Genomic DNA, 22,723 nt, shown 5'->3' on the forward strand with positions numbered 1-22,723 from the left:
CGTAGATGTGAATACTGGTGGAAAGTCTCTCACATGTGGGAGTCCGTCTGGGTACCACCGCAATGTCTATTTCTGCCGCCAAGTAAAAGTCTGTAGTCACTGTTGTGTTCCTGTTTGTAGCCAGTGTAACTACTGGACATAATAGGACTTAACACTTTGTCTCAAGATGGCGAGCGCAGTGTAATACCAAACAATATTTTGTACTTTTCAATGTGTTGGATGGTGTTTCTACTGTTTATGGGCGCTCGTATCGCTTACAATTCGGGCGAACGACAAGCTCGTTTCGTCATTCTAAGCAATAAATTAAAGGTGTCCATCAACACTTCAGAAAGGCTCCGGGATCTCAAACAGGATGTGCCAAAGCTATCCAGTTCTAGCTTTTGACCACGACTCGGACGAACAATACTAGTAGTCCGCAATTTTTTTTTCTTTACGGTAACTATGCAGTTACTCACATAGTCCTACCCAAAGCCTAATAGCCTACTTACTGCGGCGCATGCGTAGTTGATTGCAGTCGCGGCCCTGGAAGTGACGTCACAATACTATGATCACGTCTATTTTCTGTCAGCGGGCAATTTGATGAAATGTTTTTGATACGCGTCGTTGGATGATTTGATAAACGTAATTACACTTTACAATAGCTTCTATGACGGATAATTTAATGGGTTATTTGTACTTTACAATTAGCTAAGTACCTACGCGAGGACTTGCAGACCTACAGGTAGGAAACGTGGCATAACACTTTGACTGGTGGTAGGACTTTCATATGTGAAAGTCCGCCTGGGTAGATACAAACGCAATGTCTATATTTGCAACCAAGCAGCAATGTGTAGTCACTGTTGTGTTCCGATTTTAAGGATATTTTAGCCAGTGTAACTACTGGACATAATAAGACTTAACATCTCATGTCCCAAAATGGCGAGCGCAGTGGAATACCAAACAATACTTTGTAATTCAAGGTGTTGGATGGTGTTTCTACTGTTTATGGGCGGTCGTATCGCTTACCATCAGGCGAATGGTAAGCTTGTTTTTTTTGTTCAAAAAAACGATGTCTTTTTCTGCTAATAACAAATTAAAAAAGTTTACAGACTAATAACAATTTAACAAAGTGAGTTTCATAAATAAGTAAAATTAAGTTGTTAATTACAAGCTATCACGTATAAATTAAAATGTAAATAATATTTCAGTATTTGAGGATATCCATAATCTGAGAATGTGCACAACTTCGATGACGATCATGACGATGCCACTTATATACCACACCAAAAAGTTAGGATGATAAGAGGAAACTCTTGACAAAATTTAATGCACAGTGTTATTAAAGTTTTCCTTATTAAGATTTTTTGTACCTTCTTTGTACTCGTACAAAGGCACTGCGTAAAGAAAATGCATTTCCCCCTAAGATGTCTTTATTACATAGATACGTTGTCCGAGCTCAATACTGGCAAGACGAAAGCAAGGTAATTGCCCGACATTCACTTAGTCAACCTTCAACCACTGTCGCGGCTAGTCGGCTTACTAACTTTTTGTATTTTTATGTATAAAATGCCTTCCTTTGTTTTTAGATGATGTACAAAATACTTAGTCTGGCCATAAATACTGTTACACTTAATTATAAAAAAATATTACATTTGAATTTCGAATCTGTCATTTTTATACGATTGTTCATTGTGTTTTCTCATTTTGGCGCCAATACATTGTAAAATATTTTGCGATATTAAAATGGTGTGGGGTGATAAAGAGAACCGAATCGCTGTGATAGCATTACACAAAGTAGGTATGGAGCCAAATGCAATTTTTAAAACTCTCCATACACTTGGTATTAGTAAAATGTTTGTGTACCGGGCTATTAATAGGTACAATGAGACCTCCTCTGTTTGTGACAGAAAAGGATCTGGCCGTCCACGTAGTGTTCGTACGAAAAAGGTGGTCAAAGCAGTAAGGGAAAGAATTCGAAGAAATCCTGTCCGAAAGCAAAAGATTTTATCTCGGGAAATGAAGATAGCACCTAGAACCATGTCGCGTATTTTAAAAGATGACTTAGGACTTGCAGCCTATAAGAGACGCACTGGCCATTTCTTAACTGATAATTTAAAGAAGAATAGGGTGGTAAAATCGAAACAACTACTGAAGCGGTACGCAAAGGGAGGTCACAGAAAAATTTTGTTTACGGATGAGAAAATTTTTACAATTGAGCAACATTTTAACAAACAAAATGACCGTATTTATGCTCAAAGCTCTAAGGAAGCTTCCCAATTAGTCGACAGAGTGCAACGTGGACATTATCCGACTTCAGTGATGGTTTGGTGGGGTGTTAGCTATGAAGGAGTGACTGAGCCATATTTTTGTGAAAAAGGTATCAAAACATCGGCACAAGTGTATCAAGATACCATTCTTGAGAAGGTAGTTAAGCCCCTTAACATCACCATGTTCAATAACCAAGTATGGTCCTTCCAGCAAGACTCGGCGCCGGGTCATAAAGCTCGGTCCACGCAGTCTTGGTTGGAATCGAACGTTTCGGACTTCATCAGAGCTGAAGACTGGCCGTCGTCTAGTCCCGATCTTAATCCGCTGGATTATGATTTGTGGTCAGTTTTAGAGAGTACAGCTTGCTCTAAACGCCATGATAATTTGGAGTCCCTAAAACAATCTATACGATTGGCAGTGAAGAATTTTCCCATGGAAAGAGTGCGTGCTTCTATTGATAACTGGCCTCATCGTTTAAAGGACTGTATTGCAGCCAATGGAGACCACTTCGAATAAGCTTTTTATATTTTTAATTGTTTTATATTTATGTATTAAACTGACACACTGTAAAAGTAATAAATGTTATTTGCAGTTAACAATTTTCTTTTTTCTTTATTACAATATTTATGGCAAGACTAGGTATACTTCAACTGTGAATGAAAAAAACATTTCATTTCATATGTTAGTAATAAGTATACACTATTTAACATATTTTTTTAACTAATAAATGCATTTTATTCGACTGTCATGGCGACGGGACGGGGCGGTCGACGCTCGGGCCCAATCGGGACCACTCGGGCCCACTCGGACCGTATCAATGCGAGCTGCTAGTGCTGTGACTATAGTAAATGCTCCGCTGTTTTTATGTGCAATTTTGTTATTCTATGACGCGTCTATTTGTAAAACGTCATTGATTTCGCCTATATATGCATTATACTTGTTACGTACAGTGAATGATATCGTATTAGCCTATAATATCTCAATGTTGGGCAAAGGCCTCACCAAGACCCTTCCATGAATTGCAATCCTGCGCATTAGTGAACCTATTACTTTTAAATGTCCAGTTTGTCCGCCATGACTTCTTTGGTGAGTGAGATATTCGGTCCATATCTCCCCACTTCCCTTTTACAATGTCAGCGCATCCAGTATCTTCCTATCTCCTGTGTGCTTATGGGAGATAGATAAAGCCTAACTTCTATTGACTTATTTGATCATTAATAAAAAAATATGTACGCTCCCTGACATTACGAACGGTGTGCACTCAGCTTCGGTGAATAAATATTGATGCAGTACATTTAAGAAGGTACAAAGTATAATATTTATATATTTAAATTGTAGGATAGGTTCCCTAAATAAATAATTTTGGCTAACACTGAACAATTACCGCCTAACACAAACCTAACACACCTGGTGACCTTCAAAAAAAGAGCGTATTCCTATCTAAAAGGCCGGCAACACATCTCTATGCCCCCTGGTATTGCAGATGTTCGTGGGCGACGGTGATCACTTACCTATGCTCGTTTGCTCCCTATAAAATAAAAAAAAAAACACTTGAGGATGTCGCCGCACGGCGCGGCGCCGGGCTAGTGTCGCTTACAATGTTGCGCAGGATGTAGGATTTGATTATACGACGTGAATAGTTTCAACGTATTGAGGTGTTCACGCGGACACGGCAGTAGGGCTGCCACTTGAGGTATTTAATATTAGATTATATTATCACGATTTTGTCCAAGGGTGAAGCAAGAGCCTAGTGAATTCAAATTTCGCCGAGCTTATTATATATATCGTTTTTATAATGTGACTAGTTGTTAGCTTAACGCTATTTAGGGCACTAATACCAATCTCGAGTTACTAAAGATATTATAAGATTATAATAATAGAAAAACTCACACAAATTGATGTTGCTCGTCCTAGGAATCGAACAGAAACCTCATATTACGCATCCGAACACGCACACATTTGCCCATTTAAATAGTGTTCAAATATGGCTAAAGCAAATATAAAGAGTTTTACGCGCACATTCGCGCGTTACCCTGAAGGTTACGTCCTGGACATAGAGTTCAATATACAATGTGTAAATACATGACGCGACTCGTCGCAACTCTGTTAGTATGGAATCAGCCTAAATAACAGCAGCGCTATGCCAATCTAAGAGTTTATGAAATTTGAGAAAAATCTTTAATATTTTTTTAAATAGGTTTAAGTTGCCTACCTCTTTCAATTATTTTTTAATAACTAGTATGACAGCCCTAATACAAAGTTCACAGATTGGCTGTGACCGACATTGGTATTAACCTCAGGTATTAACGTGTTAAATTGTAACAATAATGAATATTGAAACGAATTTATTATATAAACAGAGTAGTATTTGCATTTCTGCTGCTAACTGGACTCGATCGTGATTCTACGAGTGTCTCACAAAAGGATTTCTTTACTACGGACTGAGAGTTTGGTTTCTAATGCTTTTAATTCAAAGGCTAACTATTAGGCAGAGTGATATCATTTATTTATAAAAATGATGGCAAGGTCAGGTCAGGGCAGGAAGCTCTATTAACTAGTAGAGCAGTAGCGAAGAGCGAAACTTTTGAAAACGGAATCCGAGGATACAATTCTGGCCATTGTTAACAAACAACACGCTGTTCACGGTGTAGGTTAATACAACACAAAATAAACCAGCAGATTACTTTTAACTCTAATATCCACCATAATTGACTTACCTGTTATGCGTAGGTAACGCGACTTCAAAGTTCATGGAATTGAAGAATAATACGTAACTACCATAATAAATAAATCACAACACAATAAATTCATTTTAAACCAGAACAACATAAGAAGGTTTTTATTTAAATTATAATCACGGACTATGGATACCTAAGTACATTCGTTTATCCTTAAAAGATAACTTTGTAAATGTCGTTTCCTATTACAAATAACTATTTCTTCAAAAACATTAGCAGTTTATTGTGTACATAAATTGCTTAGATTTCAATATGATTAATCAACAAACGTTATTCTATTCGTACAGTTTTACTTGGTCCCTTCGTGCCACCTTTAAATCAGTAAAATATCATAATACTTAATAGTTTTATTTAAACATTTTATCACATCTCTTAATTTACAAAATAATCATATATTTTGAATATTGGTACATGGGAGAGTGCAAGAATAATTAATATCCTACATTATACGCAACCACTAATTATACATTTAAAATTATTAATAAAACAAATCCACCCAATTGCATAACATGAAGCTGTAAATTCTCGGGTTACCCTGGAATTCTAGGATTCACTTCAAACACTTCAACGCTTGAGCACTGCGCGCGAGTTACAATTTAACAATTAATATGAACTAGCGATATCGTTGAAGTATATGTTTGCATATACTATTATTATTCTAGTTATATATTGTGATTTTCTTTTATTTTCTTAATTAATTGGCATAAGGTAGTCTGTCAGGAATCAGCTTGTAAGGGCGTATCGCTACTGGAGTAGAGCCATACACGTGGAAGAGGGAAAGAGCCATAGCCTACAGCGCTCCATAATCTCTGCTTACCTTAAGGGTTAAGGGCGTAAGTGCATAATAAATAAGTTTGTTAAATGATAAAACCAGGAGGCAATTCTCTCGTTTACTGGTAAGATTATGAAAACTAAATACAAAATTTATAGTTCTGAATATTTACAATAAAATAAATATTAATTACAAGTTGTTGCTACCGGCACTGTGTGCGCGTGGGCAACATTACACATTACCTATTTAGTTGTGGTAGTCGACAATCCTTTCGATATGAAAATTATATCTACCGCATAAATATACCGTGATAATAGTAAACTTGCCGAATTTTTCTATCGGCTACCTTTGCGGAGCCTCCGTGTCAAAGCTCTACGTCGAAACTACTAATATAAATAAAACAAGAAAGATGTTTGTATGTTTGTCAGAAGTAAAGGCACAAACTTTTTAGTAGATTTGTCAGAAATTTTGCGAATAAACAGTCCATGTTCTAAATCAACATATTACACCTAATATGCTACTTTTAATTTCATAACGCATAGTGAATTTTCTATTCTCACAAAAGGCTTGTAGGCGGGCGGAGTCGCGATTTAGAACTAGTATAACTGTGCACACGTATAATTTTAACGAGAGACAAGTTTAAGGCTATTAAAGATCCATTTGAAACCGGTTTATGCTGTACGCCATATATTTTAACCACCGAAACATTTTATATCATTTATATCAAGCATCATTAATCTATGAGAATAATAACAGATTACGGTATCGCGGCTCGACTACATTCTCGTTTGTATCACTAATATATGAGAAATTGACAGGAGATATGGGTATATACGTTTTTTGTAGCAATTGAATAAGAGGCGAGTATGCCTTTCCCCTCATGGTAAATAATAATAATAATAAATCAGTTTATTTGCCCATTTAAATAGTGTTCAAATATGGCTAAAGCAAATATAAAGAGTTTTACGCGCACATTCGCGCGTTACCCTGAAGGTTACGTCCTGGACATAGAGTTCAATATACAATGTGTAAATACATGACGCGACTCGTCGCAACTCTGTTAGTATGGAATCAGCCTAAATAACAGCAGCGCTATGCCAATCTAAGAGTTTATGAAATTTGAGAAAAATCTTTAATATTTTTTTAAATAGGTTTAAGTTGCCTACCTCTTTCAATTATTTTTTAACAACTAGTATGACAGCCCTAATACAAAGTTCACAGATTGGCTGTGACCGACATTGGTATTAACCTCAGGTATTAACGTGTTAAATTGTAACAATAATGAATATTGAAACGAATTTATTATATAAACAGAGTAGTATTTGCATTTCTGCTGCTAACTGGACTCGATCGTGATTCTACGAGTGTCTCACAAAAGGATTTCTTTACTACGGACTGAGAGTTTGGTTTCTAATGCTTTTAATTCAAAGGCTAACTATTAGGCAGAGTGATATCATTTATTTATAAAAATGATGGCAAGGTCAGGTCAGGGCAGGAAGCTCTATTAACTAGTAGAGCAGTAGCGAAGAGCGAAACTTTTGAAAACGGAATCCGAGGATACAATTCTGGCCATTGTTAACAAACAACACGCTGTTCACGGTGTAGGTTAATACAACACAAAATAAACCAGCAGATTACTTTTAACTCTAATATCCACCATAATTGACTTACCTGTTATGCGTAGGTAACGCGACTTCAAAGTTCATGGAATTGAAGAATAATACGTAACTACCATAATAAATAAATCACAACACAATAAATTCATTTTAAACCAGAACAACATAAGAAGGTTTTTATTTAAATTATAATCACGGACTATGGATACCTAAGTACATTCGTTTATCCTTAAAAGATAACTTTGTAAATGTCGTTTCCTATTACAAATAACTATTTCTTCAAAAACATTAGCAGTTTATTGTGTACATAAATTGCTTAGATTTCAATATGATTAATCAACAAACGTTATTCTATTCGTACAGTTTTACTTGGTCCCTTCGTGCCACCTTTAAATCAGTAAAATATCATAATACTTAATAGTTTTATTTAAACATTTTATCACATCTCTTAATTTACAAAATAATCATATATTTTGAATATTGGTACATGGGAGAGTGCAAGAATAATTAATATCCTACATTATACGCAACCACTAATTATACATTTAAAATTATTAATAAAACAAATCCACCCAATTGCATAACATGAAGCTGTAAATTCTCGGGTTACCCTGGAATTCTAGGATTCACTTCAAACACTTCAACGCTTGAGCACTGCGCGCGAGTTACAATTTAACAATTAATATGAACTAGCGATATCGTTGAAGTATATGTTTGCATATACTATTATTATTCTAGTTATATATTGTGATTTTCTTTTATTTTCTTAATTAATTGGCATAAGGTAGTCTGTCAGGAATCAGCTTGTAAGGGCGTATCGCTACTGGAGTAGAGCCATACACGTGGAAGAGGGAAAGAGCCATAGCCTACAGCGCTCCATAATCTCTGCTTACCTTAAGGGTTAAGGGCGTAAGTGCATAATAAATAAGTTTGTTAAATGATAAAACCAGGAGGCAATTCTCTCGTTTACTGGTAAGATTATGAAAACTAAATACAAAATTTATAGTTCTGAATATTTACAATAAAATAAATATTAATTACAAGTTGTTGCTACCGGCACTGTGTGCGCGTGGGCAACATTACACATTACCTATTTAGTTGTGGTAGTCGACAATCCTTTCGATATGAAAATTATATCTACCGCATAAATATACCGTGATAATAGTAAACTTGCCGAATTTTTCTATCGGCTACCTTTGCGGAGCCTCCGTGTCAAAGCTCTACGTCGAAACTACTAATATAAATAAAACAAGAAAGATGTTTGTATGTTTGTCAGAAGTAAAGGCACAAACTTTTTAGTAGATTTGTCAGAAATTTTGCGAATAAACAGTCCATGTTCTAAATCAACATATTACACCTAATATGCTACTTTTAATTTCATAACGCATAGTGAATTTTCTATTCTCACAAAAGGCTTGTAGGCGGGCGGAGTCGCGATTTAGAACTAGTATAACTGTGCACACGTATAATTTTAACGAGAGACAAGTTCAAGGCTATTAAAGATCCATTTGAAACCGGTTTATGCTGTACGCCATATATTTTAACCACCGAAACATTTTATATCATTTATATCAAGCATCATTAATCTATGAGAATAATAACAGATTACGGTATCGCGGCTCGACTACATTCTCGTTTGTATCACTAATATATGAGAAATTGACAGGAGATATGGGTATATACGTTTTTTGTAGCAATTGAATAAGAGGCGAGTATGCCTTTCCCCTCATGGTAAATAATAATAATAATAAATCAGTTTATTGTCTTATTACAAAAATGATAACATACATATTCTTATACTTATATTATAATAAAGACAAAAGGAAGCGGCTCAGCTTGTGCTGAAATGATAGAAGCGCTGATAAACAGTAGCAACACCTTACAAACTTTGAATTTCAAGACTGTGGCACTTCACTGTGCCCTTCATCTTGAGACATTATGTTGCGACTATAATGCGTAGTCATTTCGCATCGGACGTAAAACCAAACGTCTATTACGTACATTAGTTATGATACGATCGTTTTTGCTACCTTTACCTTATTTATCTTTCATGTATTGTTCTGTTACTCGCATAGCCATTAAATTGTAAGAAGACAATTTATGTCCTATTTGTTTCAAACAATGAGTACGATTTATTGCTATGACGTTACTGTACATTATTAGAGTATACGACGAGTTTATTTTTAATATATTAAAGGTATACCGTCAATGGCAATTTTTCGTTTTAGTTTATTCAAGAAGTAATTTAATTCTGTAATTTTTAGTTGGTGTCGATGCTACTTCAAAAGAGACATGTCATAGTCTAGTAAAGTAGACGAGAGAAGTGTTCTGCTCTGAAGTTCTGCACGCACACATACACGTCCTTGACAATGATGTTTCATGTGAAAGAGATAAGGTTGTTAAACCAGCGCGAGTGAAAAAGATAGCGTACTGTTACGCGAGGCTGTAAAATGAAAATCCATTTACAATGAAGCCCTCTTAAGCGGGGAAATATTTCTAAATAAAGAGAAGAATGATTCGAAAAATATGTAAAAGAGTTATCATTCCTAGCATAGGAAATTAATGGATAATCTGCGATGCATTTAAGGTATGAGCGCGATAATATAACATGCTTATAGCGTTATATACCATTTTACTTACAAAGTAGTGTGTGATACCAGTTTCTATAATCGTTAACCATTAGTGTCATATTTTATTATGTAATAACGTAACAAAGTAAACGGTATGCTAGAATGATCTAAAGTAATGTAACACTAACATCTAAAGTAATACTTGACGGCCCACCTATTTGTAAAATCTTCATAAAATCGTTTATTGAAGGAAAATAAAGGAAAGCTTTGATTAAATTATAACTTATTGAATAAATAAAGGACTTACACAAAAACCAAAGAGTGACTTTGTATTACAACACAAAATTAATAAATTGAAATCATGGATGCTAAGCAATTTAAAGCATCTGCGTCCTCAACATGGTCCGCAATATACTGCGATACGGGCCTGGAGCCTAGTGCAGTGGCCGCCTTGAACTGATGTTATATATTCTTGTATCTATGAACTGATGTTATATGAATATTATATTTGCACAAGAATGTATATTACGGATATTTAAAGATTACTTTCTTCATATAATGTGTAGACGAGCTATTTGATTTAAAAAAAAATCAATAATTTAAACGAAACAATTTAACCTTGGCATTGGCCTATTCTCAAACTATAACAATGAAAATTATATGAAAATAAAAATAATTTACCGATTTAAAAAATGTCATATGTATTGGTCTCGTATTTTTGACAACAATAATGTAACAGTTTAATAATAAAGAAAAAAATATATTTAAAAAAAGTCATGGAAATAATAACTCGACAATCGTCACGACAAATTACAGAAATAATTACAGATATTTTTAAAATAGCAACGCATTTGGAACCAGTCGCAGATGCAAGTCCGTTGTTGGTCGCAGATGTAGTTTGGTTGTTAGTTGCAGACGCATAAATCCGCATATTTTGAAACGGTATGCTCAGGTTTTAGTTGCATTTTTATAAACTGGGCTTTAGTGGATAACAGTAACTTCGATAATTCCGTTGTTATTTAGTTTAATAGATAAATGGGATTCAAATAAAAAAATAAGATAAAATATTTTTGTTATAGATATTATAATAAATCTACTTTGTTTTTATAAAAATAACATTAAATATAATAAAATATGTATGATTTAAAAATGATACGCTCAGCATGAAAAATATTTAAAAATCAACTTACCCAAAATCGCGACAAAAATACAAATTGTAATTTTCTTCGTGGACATTTTTCACTTAAAATTAAGAACTAAAATTTAATTCCTATTACAAAATTTTTGAATATTATAAATTTATGTAAAATTATAATATTAGTTGTTAATTACATTAATTTCTATAATCTCAATATTTTTTAATGTGGATTTTTTTTCTACGATCCCCCTTAGTGCTCGAGTCGCGGAATGGAGCTACACTGCCACCTTTTAACTGAGAGTTCCGAGGAAAACCAAACCAACCGTAACGTAGATGAGATGGTAGTTATCTACGGCTTAGGTTGCAGTCATACTTGGTTTGGCATTTCATTAAACGGCTAGAGGATTTATTTAATATTTTGGAAAAGTGTTTGTTAACTCTATCGTAGCGAAACCACTCGGATCATTACATAAACAACGTTTTGCGTGGCACTGAACTGTAGATGTTAAATTCCAAAACGCCGGGAAATTACATTGATTACAATGTCATTCAAGGCGGAACACAATAGGGCTTGCAGACTGTTTCTCCGTCGTAGGAATAGACAATGCAGAAGAAATTAAGTCTGTTGCATACGAGAGACGGAACACATAGTAAAACTAGACAACAGAACTTCGATAACTATTGAAATAAAAGTATTTTCCGGATATAATCACTGTTTTTTATATTATTTTTTCTCCCATAAAGGCTGCAGTCTTCGAAACGTCGCGAGAAATAATAATATAAAAAAAGACGATAAAATCCGTAAAATAGTTTTATTTGTATCTCTAACATTCGCATAAACATAAGAAATCATTATACGATAATCATTAAAATATTTTTAATGTACTGCTATAGAACTTGGTAAATTTAAAACGATTATGTTAAAATTTTCGTTTAAGATACGAGTTGTATATCAGTACCACGTTTAAAGGCGTTTGTAGTTATCGGAGCCGGATTTTAATGGGCGCGGTAATTAAAAAAACCTTTAAAACGATGCTAATTGGTGGAAGATAACCAGTTGATTTCGTTGCTTTAGGAAAACATATTTGTAATGGAATGATGGATTGTTGTCTTGATCGTGGAAGCGTGTGAACTTAGAGGTCGCCGGTGTAAATCTCAAGTCAGCCAACTCTCCTGGGCAAATATTTTAACGAAAAATCCTGGATTTAGTTTTCAGATTTTTTCATCATTTTGTAGTTTAATGCGAATATGGCGTGTGTGTGGGTGTATTTCTCACTGAAAGTATGACGCTGCCACTGCAACGAATTCTCTTAGAGTAGTGGTAGTGGCTTTAGGGTGCGTAAAAATAAAATTACATTTTATTAATATTTATTTTGTTCGAAACTTAACACTTTTTTATTTTACATCTACGACTCAAGTAACTTATTGTTATTTCAAAGTAGATAAGTAGTGGTTTCATTTAGTAACGCGATGTCAAAATGACCCTGTATAATATGTATTATTCGGAGCGACGGATAATCGTATCTCGTCAGTCAACACTACCTGGTTCCTACTCCAATTACTATCAGGTGCAATGGGGTTAATGGTCCGAATATAAAAAAGTCAATTTTCTTTCCAGTTAAATCTTATTAGAAATATACATATCCGACCTGGGAGCCGAACCCAGATCTCTGAGTCTACAGCAATATGTTTCCACTACACCAGGTGCTTGCGTGTTATTTTGGCATAAATTGTGTATAACATTGAGCAAATAATGAGTGCAAATAATAAAGGTGACACACATATAAGTACACGACATATTAGCTTCTCGCAAAACGTTCATACAGGTATAGTCATTTGATTTGGCACGTCGGAAACAAGAGCGAGATATTCGGCTAGATTCGGTTTTGTAAAGCGTTATCTTTGTCTATCGCAATTACGTGATGTGCTGTCAGTCGCACTTCAGCCATTGCAGAGTAAAGACGCTTTCATTTACAAATATAAATATAGAGTTGTTAAAACCATTATTTCTATTTTTTGGACAGGGCATCCGAATCTAAGATTAAGAAAGGTAAGCCTTTGCATGGCCAGTCTCGTGAAATTGTTTATAACGTATATAAGTATGTCCTGAATGAAGCTGAATTGTTTAAAAAGAATAATGACAGCAACTATTTCAAAAAAATTTAAGACCGAGTTGCAGAAGCTACGGGAGTGTCAAGAAGGACTTTAAACCGAATTTTAAACGAGATTGGTAATGAAGATGAAACACCAACAACTTCATACAAATTTGGCACTCCAAAAAAGGAAAAAGCGAAAAAAGAATATCTTTTACACCTCGATAGTTTTGATTATGACGTAATTAGAAAAATGATTTATGATTTTCATTTGCGGTTTCACGAGTTGCCGACAGTAAAATCACTGAAATTAAAATTATTTGAAGCTATCGATTTAGAGGATCTGAGAAAACATTGCGCAGAATTATTAGACAGATGGATTTCCGTTTCAAAAAAATGGAAGATAATAGAAAAATACTCATGGAAAAATATGACGTAAGCCTAAAACGGATAGAATATTTGGACAAAATACGAAGTTAACGTACTGCGGGGAAAAATATAGTCTACATGGATGAGTCGTATATACACACATCTCACACCAAAGACAAAAGAATGTACTTTCAGACAGAGAGAATTTGATTTTATTACAAAATAACCCGTGGGCCGTAGCCAAGATGCTTTTCTGCAAGTATATGCAAATAACATATCCGATTGATTAGTCTATTGCAAGGATATGCCATTCCCATATTTTTATTTGTATTCTATTAGCGTTAACGCTCGTAGAAAAGTATCTTGGCTACAGGCAAAGCTAAAAATATTCTACCTCTTTCTACGCTAGCAGGAGGGATAGCCTAGCATTAATTACTGTTTGGGTCTCAAATCGTCTCGTCTCTAGAAGTCACGGGACTTTTTGCATTTTTAGCTGTTTCGGCTCCCATCAATTTCACTTTCTTTCATTAGAGAATAATAATACGTAATTACTTTTATTGATTTTATAAATTCTTTAATGTTGGTGTTTTGGATAAAAACATATAAATAAATTGTTGTATAACAGTTTTGTATGGTTACATAATTCGGTTTTAATCTTTTATAATCACGATCGGTTTTAACTACTCTATATACATACCAAGCTGCCTGATCACTGTGCGACAAAGACAACGCTCTACAAAACCGAACCTAGCCGAATTTTGCTGAAAGTCTTATTCTTCTGCCCAATGTGCCATATCAAATGCCTGTACCTGTACATAATATAACAAATATAATATAATGTACCCTAAAGATTTTAATTATTTCAGATATTATGAGGTCTCTCCGTATTTTCTACAGAGGGCCATAATAAACATTTTTATATTCAATCTGGTTAACCTAACATTAAAGAAGCTAGCCGTTTGCAACTAGTGACCATTGGCAAATAGATGTCTTAATAATATAATGCCTTACAATGGCCTAAGAATATTGCAGTTACATTGATATAGAAATGTATTAAGAAATTGCACCTTTTTTCCTTCGGTGTTAGTAACAACTTATATTGTCATGAAAACGCTAACCGTCTGAGCACCACGTTTCCTGCATAGGCCACATAAACACTCCTTATAATACAGAACATAATTCCAAAGTATTGCAAGACACCACACTCCATATCTCCTCATATTCAGTCAAACTCGTTAATTAAATCAATGGCTTAGAAACCACGCACGCTCACGCCTTGAGTGCAAGAGGGTCGGCAGAGGTGCAACTAGTGCACCTATTTTTTGCCATAAGTGTTCCGCCCTATGATCTGATAGGGTCGAGTCTATTGCCGTATCGGGCCCAATTTTCTCTAAGATTGAGTAAAAACTCAATATCAATTTATCAGACCTAGGGATAGAATACAAAACAACCATGCCTCCGAGACATTCAGTGTAAATCGCAATAACCAGTGATTAATAAATATGGTTTGTATTACAAAAATCTATTACGGTTTGAAGCCGTGGTCGAGACTACCCAAGCTACGGGCCGTCGAATTAGGCGACAATCGGCCGTAACAAAGGAGGTTCTACCGGTTTTGTGGAATTTCGGATCAGTTGCGTTAGCCAAAACCAGTTTGTTGTTTCTAGAGGATTTAAATTAACTAATTTTATGGTTTAACATCTTTGATTTAAAAATAAATTACTTTTACCGGAGGATTTCTTTTCTATTATAGCAATAATTTTTTTGTTAAATGTTATATATGTTAAATTTGGTACACAAATATTGTGTATATATAAAAAGGGTTCTTTGGCACACAGGCCAACTCTAGTTTACATTTATGTTATTTTTCAAGAGAAATGCATAGTGAGAATTCTCACTTTCCCTTTCAAAATAGAGAACTAAAGTTAGTTCCAAAAGCCTGGATGGCAGGATTCCCCGGAACTGTCTTACGTAACCCATGACATCAGATAATTCCATGTATAGGCCACTGCAGTGTGTCTATTCATTAACATGTTAATGTAAACGCTGACCGCAACATATGGTTATGAAAATAATGTTAAAAAATTCCTTCTTAACTTGCATTACGGAAAAGTAGTATAAAATAGTGCAAACGTTTTAATATGCTTAGGTATTTATTATCATGTGCCGTTCTTACTTTCTGAAGATATAAAAGCAAGAATTGGAGCTTACTAAAGGCTGGCTTAAACAATGCCAGTCCCAATTGACAGTGACTATCTCCGTTTCAACAATATGTAAACATAAGGTCTAGCGTTTATCCTCGGAGGGTTAAGCAGAGGTGCAACTGGTCCCTAGTGCATTTTACCGAGTTGATATCCATGCTATTTTAGTACAATCTATCACCCGGTTGGAGGCGCAAGCAATGTGTTGAAACATTTCTATTCCCACTACAAAACTTATGACTTGCCTTCAATAGCTTCGTACACTCTCTTCCATTGGCTAATCATTTTTATGTTCTAATATTGGGATTTTCAGGAATATTAATAATATCTGGTATTCTACTAGCTAAAACATTCTTTGAAATGGATCACAACAGTTCTTTGCCATTGCTTGATGGCAGGGATAGACAAATACGATTCAAATTGCAAAGTTATTTTAGCAACAAACAGACATACAAAAACTATGATAGATATATATATTTATAATGACGTGTGAATGTTCAGCGCATGTGTTAGCCTTATTACGAAATCACGGACAAACGCATATATTCCATCGATACTTATAAATGCGAAAGTAATTATGTTTGTCTGCTACACATTCACAACTGTACAGTACACTATTGTAACAGTTTCGATGAAATCTAATATGGAAATTGTTTGAGAACTTGGGAAAGACTTTAATCACGAAAAATCTTTTTAGATGAACGGAGTCGCGAGTATAAGTTTACTTATATTTCTATATCCTTTTGAATACGTAACTAACAAGTACTAGGTAAGTCCCTTTAGTAGTACTTTATCTCCATGAAGTAAGAGGAAAATCATTAGCCTGGTCGGCATGACGTTGGAAACTGGTATGAAATTGTAATTGTTAAGGTTTAATAACCTTTAATTGTGTAAAACTATGTAATTTTTTATCCTGCAATGGTAGAATTATTGCACTGCCAGGTGCAATGTAGAAAAACATAAAATAACAGCGGATAGTGCCACGGTGGCGTAGTTGTATTGCGTACGCAGTACGACAGCGCTCTGATGTCCCGTGTTCGTATTCCGGGTATGTTGCTACTGGGTTTTCTGATCAGTATCAGCCCGGAGACTAGAATTTGTGTCTGATATTGCGATGGACTGGCGGTTTATTTCGGTAGGACTTTTGTATACGTCCGGATAGCGAGCACCGTATATAAAAGTGATACCAGCGTTAGTGACCCACGTATTACCGCGTATTGGCCGCCATAATTATCGCGACTAGCAAGGGATGATTATCAGTCGTAAATCGATATTCTATATGAGTGCCACTGCCCTTATCCTCAGATGCAGTGGTCACTATGCCGTGGCCTCAAGAAGAAAAAAAACAACTTCCATAATTAATTCCACGTGTAACTGACAATAATAAGTTATTGTGAATTAATATTTTATTAACTTAATATTTTATTATAAAACATAAGTCACTTGTATCCGTTCGTACATGAACAGAGCATAAACGGATATATGCTAATGTGGTTAACGTAATATTGTACCTTAGGTACCGCGCACACGGTACTGTATCGTTAAAGGCGCCACAAAAACGCAGCGACAACCGTCCAAATTTGGTCTGACAGTTGGTCCAATTCAATTGCTAAACATATCAATGGTTTGTTACTATAATTGGTAACTTTTGTTATAGAACAGCATTTGCGCGGTGCTACCATTATATCGACCATTAAATCCTGTGCTACCATTATATCGACCAGGCAAATCATGTGTTACATCGGGTGAACAAGAAATAATTACCTTAACAGGAAATCGAACCCAAAACCTCGCTTATCATAACCCTACGACGCTAGACCAAAAATACAAGAAACAAATTTAAATGAAACCGCTCACATACGACGCGCGGGGGCCGACCCCACCCAAGCTCAGCTACAATCCGTCAACTTAATACATTGAGTAATGACAAAGCTCCAATAAAATTGATGAATATAGGCCAATCTAAATTAATCTAGATTCACATTGGTATTAAGTCTGAAAACCTAGATTAATATTGGTATAATTGAATATTTAGGTTTATATTCCAGACTAGCTTTTTACCCGCAGCTCCACTTGCGTAGAAGTCCGTCCGCATAGAAGAATTTAAACCAAAGTTTTAAAGTAAATTGTAAATATGTTAGAACGATGATAACTTTTTCTTATATCGGGTTTAATGAAACAGCCTATATTCCGTTCTGTAGTTTCGAGGATGTGCGCTAACAAACAAACAGACAGAATGGAAATATAAACATAAATTATTTGTGTTCTATTACTCTTTAGTCACCTTCTTTATTTTTTATTACTTTTCTTTCAATGCATAGACAAACCAGGTTCTATTTTATTATATATATAGATTCACATTATTGGTTATGAAACAGACTGAGAGCCCTGAGGCATTGGATTGATACCTAGTTTAAAAAGATCTGCATTTTGTCCTTATCCATAAGGCGATATCCTTTTACCACATTATAGATTTAAGCTATAAGAGAGGAAGATGCAATTACATATCTGCCTCTACCTTCAGCGTTATGCTGTGAATATACATTATGTTCGTTACACTATCCTTTGATACATTAGTGTGGTATTCAATAATTAATACTATAAGGAGACGGCACCATTAATAGGCCACAACGTATCGGATAGCATTTTAGTATAAATCTTATTACCCAAGTATTATGCCAATACATGAACTAATTTTTTTTCGGTCTTGGCAAATTGACCTGAACGCACCTGATGGTATGAGGAGTGAGGTCCAATACAATGTCGACTGAAGAGAGATGATTAATCCTCGACAGTCTATACAATTATGCCGGCCTGATATACACAGGATGATCCCGGAATGCAACACAATTATGTGGACTACAATGGCGAGTTTTGACACCTTGTGAACGGTGGTCGCTCTCCGGGCGGATATAAAATATATCCTACCACTAGCAAAATTGCTTTTGTGGTTCTAGCCATAGGTACTGGTTAGATAAGGTAAGTCAATGTTTTAAATGAATTGACTTTACTTAAAATATTTTCATCTATATGGACAGGTATGAACGGTAATATAGTTTTCGGCCGAAAACTGAGAAAAATTGCAACGCGTAAGGACATTATAAACAAAATAATTAAACTGTATTATTGGTCTTTAATATCAGGTATTTAATATCAGGTTGACGAGCGCAGTACCACGCAGTGTTATTTAATTCGAAGTTAAGATTACTGCTGCATGGGTATCCTGTTTAATAACCACGTACCTGAAGCGGTGGTCTCGACATACCTAAATAAAATTGAAGTTAAAACTGTTATTTTAACAAATGGCTGTCAACAGTATAGTAGCATCAGCATAGCTTTACCTTATAACTATACTCTCCTCACTCATATATGCCCCGCTCGTAAGTTCCTAGTATTTAATAAGAAGATCTGACCTCTGACAAAGCACGTGTGGATGTAATTTTAAGTAACGCAATTACAAATAAAAACAACGCAATTAAAGAAAAAACTTCGTTCGAACATATTATTATTTCTATGTTCATTATTTTTCCACATGTATATGATTTAAAATATTGAGGCATTCATTAAACGCTGTGTAAAATGGCTGCCAGTGGTCCTACGTTGATTACTATTTCAGAATACTTTTTAGAGCTGGAATTATATTTTCCTCAAAATTGGTACATGTCAACATGGTGCTATAGAGAAAAGAGTTTTTTGTTTAAAAATTATCAGTAATCAGTGCGCGGCGCCCGTGACCTTGACACGTTATCTTACAAGCCATGTTATATACAATCTCCTTCAAAGAACGCGGCCGTCCACCCTCTAGAGAAACAAACCGATGAAATCACATGTAACACCTATTTAATGGAATGTAGAATTGATTAACATTTTCATGTCATCTGCAATACATAATGAGTTTTTACATGTATTTACTATAGACACCACTTCGAGTAAGTCTAAAGGCCTCTCCACATAGCGTGTAAAAGCGCCGATGACTTATTAAAACGCAACGAGATGCCGTCGCGAACTGTGTACTTTTGTATACGTATGTTTAATCTAATTATTCTTTTGCAATCTCTTTATTGTACATGAACATGAAATGTTATATTAAAAACGTATTGACAACGCGTGTTTTTGTCATCCGCGGTTTCGACGCGTTTTCGCTGTTTATGAAGCTTACAAAAGCACGTACGATCCGACTGCATCACAGTCGCGTCGACCACATTAGAATGTGGCCACATACGTCACAAATGTCCGAATCGTTTCATTGTGATCGGTCGATAGACCAGCACATGACTCACGCGTTGATCTCTCGTCTAATCACAATCATCATAATTAAATCGACCTTCGTATGGTGTTTGTTCTGCTAAGTTTTAGGGGGAGAAGGGGGTGACCGGTGCTTGAAGCACGTCGCCGTTATCACCGTGCACACGCCCTTAGGATATAAATTTGGTCCACCGCAGTCGCCGGACCTTGCTCCAGTAACGTTATCAGCCGTGCGGATATCGCTGCACTAGATACTCTAGTGCAGATAAACTCGCAATTAGAGCTGGAATTATTGCAGGTTTATTTATTTAAATTTAATACTAAAATTACGATAATTAAAAAATATTAATTTATAATCTTACCTGCAGCAAGGCCAATTTGATACAACTCAATATTATGTAAATGAATTAAATTTAGCAGGGTTAATAGTATGTATGTAAGTTGTAATGGACCGGCCGACTGTTGACCGAAAATCATGAGACGCTCGCGAAACACTCAAAAACAGTCATTATAAAATAGACAAAATTGATATGAAACCTAAAAGTCTTTGTAACTATCAGTTCCTTTATTCCGACCATTGTGACGCTCTACAGCAGGCAAGCTGTCAACAATACTGTTAACAATAATGTCAATCATAATGAGAAGCACTCTAAAGTATACGGTTGAAGGACATGTCTTTGTGCTATACGTAAAAATATTTAAAAGACCATCGACTCCTCCCGGTTTCGCGCAGGTGACACTAATCATTTATAGCCAGATGTTTACTAGAGGGCCGAGCTAAGTTCTAATCAGAAGGTTAAAATTTTCAATGAAATCGCTCGTCTTTTGTATACAGAAATACATAAAATAAGTCAGTTCGCAATCGCAAGCGCCGAGTCCCGTGGCTGTGCACGTGGTTCTAACGCAGAAGCCATACAACAGTCATCCACTTTGTAGCTCTGACGTGGCTTTAAACCTACAATGTGTTGCTAAGCCAGAGTCATGTTAGTGGAATAATTTGGCTTTTCAGGGGTAGGCAGAAATATATCATGTTTATATTTTGCCAGCTAAGGTTTTGGGTAATAGTAAGTCTACTGCATTTTCCCGTGCTGAATTTCAGACTAAGGTCTGATACTAAGAAAAATATTTTCTAGCCAACCAGAGATCGTTATTAAAAATAAATAGTAAAATTATTCTACACGTAAGTATGAAGCGTTACTGCTGGCTATTAATTTATTCGCTCTTTGCGTGGAGAGGCGGCTGGACAGATTTTGATGCGTTTCACTTGTGTTTAATGTGAAATCTCGGTATATCTATAGAGTATTCAAGAAATATAAGACGCGTAAATTTCAATTCTGATAACTACTTAGGGGCGCGGACGTCTGCTGTTGATCGACGTTGTAATCAGGGCTACACTGTATTAAACTCCAAGTGTAGTGTAATTCTGTGCCATGATAGTATAAAAAAACAAATATAATTTTAACAAATTTTACAAAGTAAATAAAATATATTTATAGATTTGACTACCTTGCGTTATTTATAATATGTTATATTGAAAAACACATGATAAATAATTATTTTGTGTTAGTACACAGCACTAGTTGTACGCACTACGAATAGTTACACAGTTGAATGCAAATTGCTACAAATATGTCATTCGCTTCGTAAAAGATTTAAATAGATAACAAACTGTGTACATTACGCCAAGCTTAACAATAATCGAGCACTAGCTATACTCTACCCGACTAAGAGTTGATAAGGGAGAGTAAGGATTTGTAGAGCTATTGACAAACGTCATAACTGTCAATCACATCATTTCATGTGATGATAGAGTATAGAAGGCAGACGAACCCTGTTGTAAGCTTACTTCGGACTGGTTATATAATGCTTGACGTGGTCTCTTAGGGGGTCTCATTTTTCGTGCTATTAATTTGATTTAAACCTTTGATTACAATTCTCAGCGTACATAAAGCGTATAACTTTTAGGTTTTAGTTGTTATACATTATGTATTATTCTAGCGATATAGATTATTGTAAGTGACCTACTTTGGGAAAGTTTATTTTAGGTTAGGTTTTAGTTTCTGTCTATACTAATCCGGCATAATTGTGACAATTGACGAGAGAGACAATACGTAACGTTAATTATAGTGCAATATGTATTATAAAACTAGATTTATGGTTACGGAAAACTACACAAAACAATCATATTATAAAATAATCTTGCGCATTTTATTATTTGCACGCTTTTCCTTTTAACAACTGCGTGGCAGTGAAGTCGACGTTTTGTCACGTTACCTCACGTTAACTATAGATATGTTATAGTAGTAAGACATATTACATTGTTGTTTGAAATATACAGAACACATAGACTAGATTCAATCATCATTTCAGCCGGGAATCGTCCACTGCTGGACATAGGCCTTCCCCATTGAGCGCCACAGGGACCGGTTCTGGGCCGCCCTCATCCATCGGGCTCCGGCGACCCACACCAGATCGTCGGTCCATCTCCTGGGGGGCCCAACTACGCTCCTTCTTCCGGTTCATGGTCGCTACTCCAGAACTTTTATAATAATTATTTTGGTTTTTATTACCGGGGCCTTAACTGGCGCTAGCGGTTGTCTTATCAAAAGTTTTTGGCTGGCCTTGGTCAGCTCAGCAAAAGCTCAATTTAGAAATAGGAATCGTAAAAAAAACATTGATTAGAACCTTTGAGATTGCCTTCAAAATATTTTATTGAACATCAAAATTCGTGAGT

At 35.4% G+C, this 22,723-nt stretch overlaps 1 protein-coding gene across 2 annotated transcripts in view; it reads right to left on the reverse strand.

The window, feature by feature from the left end:
- LOC115441423 overlaps nt 1–22,723 on the reverse strand; it is a 59,859-nt gene that overhangs the window by 36,525 nt on the left and 611 nt on the right. Inside the window, exon 1 of one of the 2 annotated variants that reach the window (XM_030166204.2) lies at nt 11,134–11,375. The exons of the other annotated variant lie outside the window; for it this stretch is intronic. Coding sequence (XP_030022064.1) covers nt 11,134–11,179 — 46 coding nt within the window. The 5' untranslated portion in view covers nt 11,180–11,375. Of the gene's footprint in view, nt 1–11,133; nt 11,376–22,723 lie in introns of those variants that run through there. 2 annotated transcript variants of the gene reach the window in all.

Source organism: Manduca sexta, chromosome 27, assembly GCF_014839805.1.
Source record: "Manduca sexta isolate Smith_Timp_Sample1 chromosome 27, JHU_Msex_v1.0, whole genome shotgun sequence".
Taxonomy (NCBI): Eukaryota; Metazoa; Arthropoda; class Insecta; order Lepidoptera; family Sphingidae; genus Manduca; species Manduca sexta.